Source organism: Diadema setosum, chromosome 11 (assembly GCF_964275005.1).
Source record: "Diadema setosum chromosome 11, eeDiaSeto1, whole genome shotgun sequence".
Taxonomy (NCBI): domain Eukaryota; kingdom Metazoa; phylum Echinodermata; class Echinoidea; order Diadematoida; family Diadematidae; genus Diadema; species Diadema setosum.
Window position 1 is genome coordinate 22,203,280 of NC_092695.1, and position 10,992 is coordinate 22,214,271.

The 10,992-nt window shown below is 38.5% G+C and overlaps 1 protein-coding gene across 1 annotated transcript; it reads right to left on the reverse strand.

The window, feature by feature from the left end:
* Positions 1-1,521: 1,521 nt before the first annotated feature.
* On the reverse strand, positions 1,522-10,515 carry LOC140234798 (prostaglandin reductase 2-like). Its single transcript, XM_072314835.1, has 7 exons — positions 10,290-10,515; positions 8,803-8,918; positions 7,079-7,261; positions 6,430-6,600; positions 5,285-5,494; positions 2,924-3,133; positions 1,522-2,016 (listed from the first exon to the last, which is right to left on the reverse strand). Exons 1-7 carry the CDS (start codon positions 10,321-10,323, stop codon positions 1,909-1,911), a joined length of 1,032 nt encoding a protein of 343 aa, XP_072170936.1. The 5' UTR covers positions 10,324-10,515; the 3' UTR covers positions 1,522-1,908.
* Between the last annotated feature and the right edge of the window lie 477 nt (positions 10,516-10,992).

Genomic DNA, 10,992 nt, shown 5'->3' on the forward strand with positions numbered 1-10,992 from the left:
TAAAAGGGAACTAGAAATGTCGCTTTGGCGACTGGTATGCCTCCGCCATAATGCATGATTTTCCCAATAGGTCTAGATAGTACATGTGGACAATGTGTGATTACATTTTCACAAAATTGGCAAAATATTGAAATGACAAGTTTGTCACAAATGTGTTGAATGTTCACCTTCCTTGACCTAGGTTTAATTGGATGAATAGGAGAGCATGTATCTAGGGATTTAAGGACTTTAACTTGACTTTGACCCATTCATACATTTAGGCATTGAGTAATTTTCAAGGTACAGGTGTGGAGAAAAAGTGCAATTTCTGAATTGAATAGTAAATTGTTACCATTTTCATCTGGCCCTTGACCCTAAAATTCATAAGATAATCACTTTCAGGTAGAACATGCATAATATGTACTAAGTTTCAAGATAACTTGAGCCACTTCGAGATATGGAGGAAAAAGTTAGTTCAGCACTTTCACTTGATCTTTGACCTTTTGACCTATGAGGCAAAAAAAGAAGAAAAAAAAAAACTTTCCAAAGAATTTCTATTAGGTTACACATGCATACACCAAGTGTAAAAAAATAATAACCCTGCTGGCATTGCATAAATATGAGGGAAATAGTAAAATTTTGAAGTGTTGCACTTGACCTTTGACCCCTGACCTTTGACCCCATGAACCCTACATTCTCTAGATAATCACTTCCAGTCAGTACATGTATATACTATGTTCCATGAAGATACCTTGAACAATTTTCCAAGGCACGGAGAAAAAAAAGAAGTTTTGATATTTTTACTTGACCTTTTGACCTTTGACCTTTGACCTCATGACCCAAACTTTCACCAGAGAATCTTGATTGGGTAATACATGTATACACTAAGTTTCAAGAAAATATCTTCAGGCATTCAATAGATATGGCGAAAATAGTGAAATTTCATGTATTTGACCCTGACCTTTTGACCTTTGACCTTTGACCTCATGACCCAAACTTTCACCAGAGAATCTTGATTGGGTAATACATGTATACACTAAGTTTCAAGAAAATATCTTCAGGCATTCAATAGATATGGTGGAAATAGTGAAATTTTATGTATTTGACCTTGACCTTTTGACCTTTGACCTTGAGCATGTGCACCCAAAAGTTGATAGGCACAACTTCACCCCCTAATACACATACATGCCAAGTTTCATTAGGATACCTCAACAGGTTTTGATAGTTACCTTGTCCACAAAATTCATTACGGACGGACGGAAGGACGGACGGACGGACGGAAGGACGGACGGACGGACGGACGGAAGGACGGACGGACGGACGGACGGACGGACGGACAACCCGAAAACATAATGCCTCCGGCACCACTTCGTGGCGGAGGCATAAAAAACTGTTCTGAATACTTGGCAATGATATGTCAACTACACAAGTGTGAGCTGCCTATAATCCAACAGCTCCAGTGTTTTCAGCTTCAAAACATTCATAGATTTGAGATATCGCCTCCAGCAACTCTTCTTGGTAGAGGCATAAAAACCCCTACAGTATTACAGATTACAATGAATCATAAGTCATGGTAAGTAAGTTTAGATTTATATCAAGTCGACCTATTGTACTGACTTTTGTCACACAAACCTGTACATATAGAAGTACATAAAAAGTAATAATGCTTATCCAACTTTGCCTCTATTTCTACTGATAGATTGCATAATCACTCGTGTCTGAAGCACTTTGCATCTCATTATAACATACCAGTCCAATGATGGATGTCATCAGTAGGCCTATTGTTACCATGGTGATTAAGGTGCCATCACCCAGTGCAGAGACGAGTATAGGCAGAATAGTTTGCTGTCGCGTGGAGGCAGATTCGTATGAGGAGACCAGTGGGGGTATAGGAAGAGGAGGAGATGAGTGTGGGAGCTAACGTAATTCTCAAGGCTCAGCCACGTGCACGATCTGTTTGCCGATGTTCCCACCGCTCATCATGGAGATGAAAGCTGACGGAGCACTCTCCAGGCCTTGGCTGACTGTTTCGTGGTACTGGATGGAACAAGTGCAAACAAAGAGGGGTGAGGAGAGAAAGAGATGATTCAATACTAGTATAACTATTAGAATTCATCATGTGGGAACACTGTGGAATGGTGCATTAAAGATATGGACTCTTGTTTTGTACAAAATGATTTACTCTCTTAACTCAGGTATGTTGCAATGTGTATGAAAGTAATGATGGTAAAGCCCTCTGGAAGAGCAATGATTATACTGATGAGGTGACAAGGGGTAATCAAAGTTGCCCCAGCTAATGTTTAGAGGGTGCTTCCTGCGATGGAAACATACTTTTATTTTAGCCTGAAGATTTTCTGGCAAAGTCTGCAGCACTCAATTTTCTCACTCAGTGTGTGATGCGTGATGCATGCAGAAGAGACGTAACACTATACATACATAATTGATAATTACATACATGTGTGAAGGTACACACAACTTGAGTTGTGCGCATCACCATGAAATACTGATGAGGCCCTGGAAAGTGGAAGGCTAAAAAGTAAGCTCTAGTAATTGAAGGATTTTTTAAGCTCTGAGAATGAAAATGTTAACAAAAAGGCTCAAAAGAATCAAAATAGATGAAACAGACTTTCAAGAATTCATATGTTCAAAAGATTTAAAAATGGAAGCGACTTGAAAAGGAAGGTCCCAAGACATGAGGATTTTAAAGGCCGAAACTTTGAATCTTTAAGGCCTTGCGTTCAGGGTCAAAATGTCCGATATGTGTATAATACAATAAGTACACTGATGTATGATAGCAATATGTTTATAAACACTTGAGCCAGCCCCAGACTGAGGTAAACTGAAAGTGTTTATAACAAAGCATAGACATCAAAGAAGAGAATACTTTAAAGTGAAGACTGAGTACACATAACTCTGGGTGGGAAAAATGCCACAGTGCATTGACCTTTATTTTCCCCTCCTTGAACCACTCAGACAACTGTGCGATGGCGTCGGAGAACTCGTCGGTGTAGTTGAGAACGAGGAATCGATCGCGGGTGATGTTTCTCTCCTTCCTGGTGCGCTCAACGTCATCCGGAAGAGGGGGAGGGTAGGGCGCGCTGGTGTTGTACATGGCAATCTGGCCACATAGTATAATGTGAGAACCCTCGTTCATCTGCAGCGAGAGAGGTCAAATGATGGACATCTATGCACTCACCAAGTTTGAAAAAGATACTTTGTGCTCTCTGCGATTAAAGTGGAAATCTGTCACATGTTAAACATGGCTTGGATGAATCAAGCAAAATCAATCACATAAAAAACAGTGAAAGCTTTGAGAAAATTGGACAAAATATATTATTAGGTTAAAACATACATTTTTTCTTTTTTGCAGTCATGGCAGCAATGGTATATGAGGAGAGATGTTTACTGTGCTCTTTCTTTTCTGAAAACTACTAAACTCAATTTGGTACTTCCATCTGCTATGATCAGATAGTACATTGATGCATTAATGATGTATTGAAGAGAGTGTAAGGTTTGTGTCAGTACATGTAATTGCGTATCTGCTTCAATTCATTTCAGTATGATGCACTCTTTTGTGCTCTTAATGTTAATCATGCTATCATAAACATGACATGCAAAATTCAGATGGGCATGTTAACCTTTTCCTTTTAAGGTTAATTCCATACTCTATATTTGTGTAGAAGGCTTTCCCGGCGAAAGTCATCCCCTGTTTAGGTTTTGCCTTGTTGCCACTGGGAAAGAATATATGCATTTCGAGCATGATATGAAAGAACTAATCAAATAAACAAGGCAAGCAAATCTGGCCCAATCAAATGATGAAGAGTTGTTTTACAGAGAGGGCTTTCCACAGATGTGCAAAGTTCATACATAATTTATAGATGTACTTCTTGATTGTATGAATAAAAACTTTGTACATTTTATTTACATCACAATTATCTTCTGCTGATTTAAGTTTAATATGATACTATGTTCAAGTTGGCTTTAAATATAGATTCAAATGTAACAGAACAGCCAAGGTTTCATCAAACTGTCTAAAAGATTAATTCTAATCTGTAACAAGGTCTTTTTTTTTTCAATTTAAATTACAAATTTTTGATGAATCTCAGTTAATCTAAAGCTAAAAATACCACTGACATCTTTGTGCTGTATAATTGAGGGGAAACTGTCACATTAATATTCCCGTATAGTGTGATATCTCACCTCATGCAATCTAAATGCAACTGGAATGAAGTCTATGACATCAATGATATCAGGTAAAGCTGCTCAGCCATGCATTCCAACCCCCCACTACATTACGAACAGCCCTACCGGGCTCACACGGGTAAATAATTCCCCATAGAGACGTGTGTTAAAATTCAAATTTCAAAAAATTCTGTAAAATAGCTGGGAGAAATGAGGTGTTTCATCTTCACTAACCTGAATAAGTGAGATATTACCTTTCATCCATCAGATTTCCAGGGTGGGTTGTTCTGCTCTAATTCTGTCCAGGGGTCCGCAAAGCCAGACTACGAGTTCTTGTCACTCAAAAAATCACCTATTTTCCGTACACGTACCCAATGAAATATAGTCCCCTCAAATTCCATCAGAAAAGCTTTCATCTTCCAACCAAAATGTAGTTTGTAGAGGAATTCATACTTAATATCTACAGCTATTCAGTTTTTTGCCAAACTACATCATTGATTTTTAATTGATTTTTTTCTTCATTTATTTTGGTATCTTTGGTACGAATTTGTGAAGGAGTCTGGGACAGTCCATTTTATTTACAGGTGTGAGCCCTATATAGGGCTCACACGGGTAAATAATTCCCCATAGAGACGTGTGTTAAAATTCAAATTTCAAAAAATTCTGTAAAATAGCTGGGAGAAATGAGGTGTTTCATCTTCACTAACCTGAATAAGTGAGATATTACCTTTCATCCATCAGATTTCCAGGGTGGGTTGTTCTGCTCTAATTCTGTCCAGGGGTCCGCAAAGCCAGACTACGAGTTCTTGTCACTCAAAAAATCACCTATTTTCCGTACACGTACCTAATGAAATATAGTCCCCTCAAATTCCATCAGAAAAGCTTTCATCTTCCAACCAAAATGCAGTTTGTAGAGGAATTCATACTCGATATCTACAGCTATTCAGTTTTTTGCCAAACTACATCATTGATTTTTAATTAATTTTTTTCTTCATTTATTTTGGTATCTTTGGTATGAATTTGTGAAGGGGTCTGGGACAGTCCATTTTATTTACAGGTGTGAGCCCTACCCTTGACCATCCAGACTGTGCTCTTGCTGGTGCAAAAGGAAGAGCGCCCTCACCTGCTCAATAACAGAATTACTAATGTTGCCCCCAACATTGTCAAAGTAGATGTCGACTCCAGATGGGCAACACTCCTTGATTCGTAGAGAGACATCCTCTGTCTTGTAGTTGATGGCGTGGCTGAAACTGAGCTCCTCCAGGAGAAAGGAACACTTCTGGTCTGAGCCACAGATGCCCACTATCAGGCCGCAGCCCTGGAGCCTGGCAATCTATAGAGGGCACATCACACCACACCCATGTTTCATAATGACTGAGCGGAAGATGCAATCAATTGCAAATTGCGTTTCACAAACAGCTTTACGAATGATCTCAAGTAACGCTCAATCTACTTAAAGTTACGGCTGATTTTTCTTGAAATGAAGTGTGTCTTTAAGAAACAGGATTTACCCTCAATATTGAACTTATGCTCGATTCATCAAGTTATGCTAAATAAATCGAGCATAAAATCAATCGCAACTCTTTATGAAACAGGGGCAAGAGGTCATGAATGCACTTGCATTCCAGTTTGATCTCCACTAGGAAATGCACTTTTTTCACTTCTTGTCATGTTTCTGTATTCCTCTCTTATGAGGGGCTTGTGCTGATGAATATTATTTTTTTCAGTAAATTTTAGTTAGACCCCTTGAAAAAACAGAGTCACAGAGTAATTTCGAGTAATTCATCCCTGCCCATGCCCTTGTTCTTGTCCCTACCTCTGTTTCTGTACCTTTTATAGCTCTCATAATTCTGTGTACTATTGCATATCATCACAAATTCTCCACTTTTCAAAATTTGCCCCCAGCATGTTCAAAATCAAAGCAATGTTATATGCACTTATGTACAATTTGATCACTGGAAATAAATGTCACTGAACCAACCGACCCAATCAAAATTATGCTCACAGCACTATTCATGAAGGGGAAAAAGTTGAATATACTGCTTTATTTAATGGCAACTGCCTAATTCAAGTATTTGAATGATATTCCAAAGAATTGTGTCACTGTTTTTGTAATATAACAACCAGGCCACTGAATCATGAAACTATTTCAAAACCTATTAGGAAACCTTGCAATAAAACTGCCTGTGGAAAGGTGTAAGAGAGAGGGATAAAGTGAAAATAAGCCACCAACAATATCAACATCGAAAAAGGTTTCTAACGACATACCTGCCCAGCCAGAGAACCACATGCCCCCGCTGCAGCGCTCACCACAAACGTCTGATTGGCCTCTGGAATCACATGACCCTTTTCCCTGATGCCGATGAATGCTGCTTGTCCGTTGAGGCCAAACAGACCACAGATGAGAGAGAAGTGCCTCTCTATTAAGGCAGGATCAACCTATTGCGTGGGAAATGTATAAAATTACATCATCAGGTAATTTCACAAAATAATTATTATATACTCCTTTGATGCAAAGTCTTCATATTTCCTAATAATGCGTACTTCTATTTCCACAGCAGAATTCATCTTATTTATAAAAAAATTCCAGTCATATCCTCTTTAAAGCAAAAATGAATAAACTTTGAATTATCTTAGGAAAGTGAATGATTCGTGCAGTTCGATGGATGTTTCTGTAGTAATAAACTACATAAACGACAGCACTGTTATCTATTTCAGAACATCTATATTTTTTTTATGACTGTTCTAGAACTTGAAAGAGATAAATGAATGAGGTTAAATTTTGTTAAGTGTATCCTGCATAGCAACTGAATGGAGACTTAAGTTTTAAATTACATGAATAGATATTGAATGAGTGAGCAATATGCTTATCAAAATTTCATATCAGCCAAACCTTCTTTACAAGCAAACAGTTGACTCCCTGCAATTCCATAATTGCATACAATTGCCACGGCCAGTGAAAACTCTCCAGGATTTCGCCCCGCCTAAAGCCCCGACAACGACTCTCCACAATGATCCCCACCCCTCCTCCATCGATGGTTTGGTCCAGGCGCCATGGCGACACATAATCTGTACCTGTATCCATGTTCATTCGACATCGCTGTAATGCACCAAGGAAAATGACAACAACATTGAACAATCAGAAGCTTGTTTTCTCCATTACACACTGCGCTGCAGTTGTACATTGGTTGGAGTGTATACATAACACTTTTTTTCCCCAACAATCAAGACGCTTTGTTGAGAAATTGACTTGAGCATCTTCCCGAGTGAAAGTGATGAATACGAACAACACCATAATTGATATCTACAATAATAACACTACACTACATTATTATTAATGTCATTGTTCAGTACAATTACATGTGGTTATGTGCTATTGTCATTGTAGAAATTCATCTTGCTGTCACATCCACTGAAGCTACAAGTAAGTAGATCAATAGGCACATCTAATATGTTGAGTGTATTTTCATAACAGTTAAGAAATAAACAAAATGGCAACAGACTTGCACAAATCACTATTACAGTCATTATATCACTGATGAAAGAAGAATGCTACTTCAGATAAAATGTACAGTCATAATCTGAGAATATGTATTTTCACACCATGTTCATGGCATTTTAAGAGACAAAAATCAAAAACATGGTAGAAATAAAAAAAACCCAAAAAACTGGGCTTCAGATAAGAATATAATAGACTTTTGTGCCTGACATGTCTTCACTGAACTGGAATATTAATTGCAACCACAGCAGTATATGGAAATGAAATGAGTTGCAAACATCCAACTGGGCTGCGTACCTTGGTATATCATGAAAATACTGCCTTTTTCAATAATGTAAAACTACACCACCCCCCCCCCCCCCCCCCGTGATTATGATTGATATGTTATTGCAACACAGCAATATATGATGTGAAGGATATAATATATATATCTATACAGTCTGACCTCTCCTATCCGGACATGTCGGGACCGGCGCTCATCCGGATAGGGGATTTGGCTGGATATGGGAGACTCACTGTTTAATACATGCAGCTGCAGAAGAATTATCACCAGTACTTTGCCCTGATTTAATGAAAAGTTTTCTGTCCATGTTCTTGCAGTGATTTGGGGGTAGTAAATGTCTGAATGTATGTTATTTAGATGAAAGTTAGATATTATGTTGGGAATGATACTATGTAATTCAAGTGAGTTTGTGTAGGAATTTTGTTTGAGTTTGACACCCCGCTTTTCCCCGTAATTATTAGCTTGAAAAACAAAACAAAACAAAACAAAACAATACATGCCGAGATGGCATCCGGATAATAGAGAGATCCGGATAAAGGGAGGCCGGATAGGAGAGGTTGGACTGCATATGTTATAAGTTTTTTTTTTTTTTTTTTTTTTTTTTAAGTCAGTGGGGGACTTGAGAGGCTGTGGCATAACTTTATCTGATTTGCAAACACATTTGTGACAAGACTGATATGTTTTCAAATGTGTGAAAATATGTTTTTATTTTTGATGCAATTTTGATAAAACCTCTGCCATTCTGTCTGTCTGATTTTACTCTATATTATGAAGCCAACTTGGTCACGGTGTGGAATTGGACTGTCAACACATGCTTAAGACGATCCCAGCAAAGCAGTTTTTGTTGATTTTTTCTCACCATATACGGATCCACCGAGAGACAGAGAGTCTTCACCAGAACAGCACCCTCTGTGAGTTCTGGCAAGGGACATTCTTCCACTTCAAAATTATCCACTGTTGGCATGCCATCTGGACCTGTCAAAATGTTAACATCCAGCAGGCGAAATGCAGAATGTGAAGACATTCTCTTATGCACAATAAAAAAAAAAAAAAAAAAAAAAAATGGAACAGTCACATAAACACACAAACATACAAATATACAAATAATATACAAATATACTTTGCCTTGAGAGGCCTATAGTTTTAACCAGAAACTTAAAATTAGGCAAAGCATATTTGTTTTATATTTTGGGTGAAAAATTTTATCAAGAGAAGGGGAAATGTTAGGTCAGAAGTTCTGTGGTGCATGCAATGTTGTGGAGAGATCCTACACTGACCATACCAAACATTTGTTTTGTTAAAAATTGTTATATTTCACAGAGTGAAGAAAGGAAGCAGTGCTTTATGTCAGAATTGCTTTGCGATATCACAATTGTTTTGTTAGAAATTATTACATTTCACAGAGTGAAGATAGGAAGCGATGTCAGAATTGCTTTGTGATGTCACAATCGTTTTGTTCAAATAGAAATTGTTGCATTTCACAGAGTGCAGTGAAGGTAGAGCAAGCAGTGCTTGATGTCAGAATTACTTTGTGATGTCACAATTGTTTTGCTAGACATTGTTACACTCGCTTTTACAGAGTAAAGGTAGGAAGCGAGGTCAACATTGCTTTGTGATGTCACAATTGTTTCGCTAGAAGTTGTTACATTTCACAGAGTGAAGGTAGGAAGCAGTGCTTAATGTCAGAATTGCTTTGTGATGTCACAACTGTTTTGTTAGAAATTGTTACATTTCACAGAGTAGATAGGAAGCGATGTCAGAATTGCTTTGTGATGTCATAATTGTTTTGTTCACAGAAATTGTTACATTTCAGAGTGCAGTGAAGGTAGCAAGCAGTGCTTGATGTCAGAATCGATCGCTCTGTGATGTCACAATTGTTTTGTTAGAAATTGTTGCATTTTAGAGTGAAGGTAGTAAGCAGTTATCATTTTGCAAATAGTACAGGGCCTATTGTCTTTAAAATGTTTATCATAAAAGTGCCATCATTTTGCAAAGAGTATGCCATGTCACAGTATCAAACATGCCACTTCTGGGTGCCACTTCCAGGTTTAAAAAAAAAAGTGACAGTATGCCTATCTACTAATCTAGTATTAGTGACTGACTTCCTAACGTCTCAACAAACATGAAGCAGTAGCCAGTAGAGTTCTACACGAACATTTGAATATGTTAGTATCACGGATGAAATGATGCTGAGTAGATCTCAAATGGATCATCACGGGGATGTCAACAAAGATGTGATTTCTAATGGCTAATGCGAGTCATGACAGAACTATTACATTGGCGATAAATCAATGAACAATGTCTTGATTGAAGAATATTCAATTGATAATTTCTCAAATAATCTACCTGGCCTCGATGTCAGCACAACTCGCTTGTTCATCTTGCTGAGAATGTACAGTTTCGTGATGCCGACTAGCGACAGCTGACAACGTTGTCGGAAGAAGACAGTTCAGTTATGCCGTCCGTGCCGTTTCTCAGCAGACAGTGAAGACATGGTCACACACTCACACTGAAAGAAACATATCCAACCTTTGACATCTTGTAGAGAAAACACATCAGTTGGTAGGCTCCACTTTATCAGTGTTAGGCAGTCCAATTTGCTGGCTATTTTGCTCTACGACTCCGCACCCATGTCATGACCAGGCTCAGCTAGTTATCATGGCCGATGTGATGTGACCCGGCAGGCCGCTCCTCCCATTTTCATTTTCGATGCTCGCTAGCTAGCCAGCTACATCAAACGAGCAGCATTATCATACTCAGCTCAGCTCATAAGCAAAGCCAAAACATCATCAGCTGTGCGGAGCTAGGTAGCTAGCTCGCCCGCCGGCGCCCAGCAGTTTGGCTAGCACTCTTGCTATCTTCATACGACGTGAAAGGTTTGATTCATCATCAACGCCTGTGTCGTTGTTATTCTTCTCTCTCCTCCAAATACGAACGACATGCGACAGTTTGTGGATGTTGGTCGAAACCATTTTAATGACTCTACGATCAGTGCAAACGTTGTTTATGAAATAACACAGTATTTAGTGAAAGGTCTACCTTTGCATCA

Excerpts from the sequence above, each read along its gene's own strand:
- LOC140234798 (XM_072314835.1), bottom strand. The coding sequence starts at position 10,323 with ATGAACAAGCGAGTTGTGCTGACATCGAGGCCAG. Across the intron at positions 8,919-10,289 it reads TGTGCTGACATCGAGGCCAG|GTCCAGATGGCATGCCAACA; the intron begins GTAGATTATTTG and ends ACATTTTGACAG. Across the intron at positions 7,262-8,802 it reads TCTCGGTGGATCCGTATATG|CGATGTCGAATGAACATGGA; the intron begins GTGAGAAAAAAT and ends GGTGCATTACAG.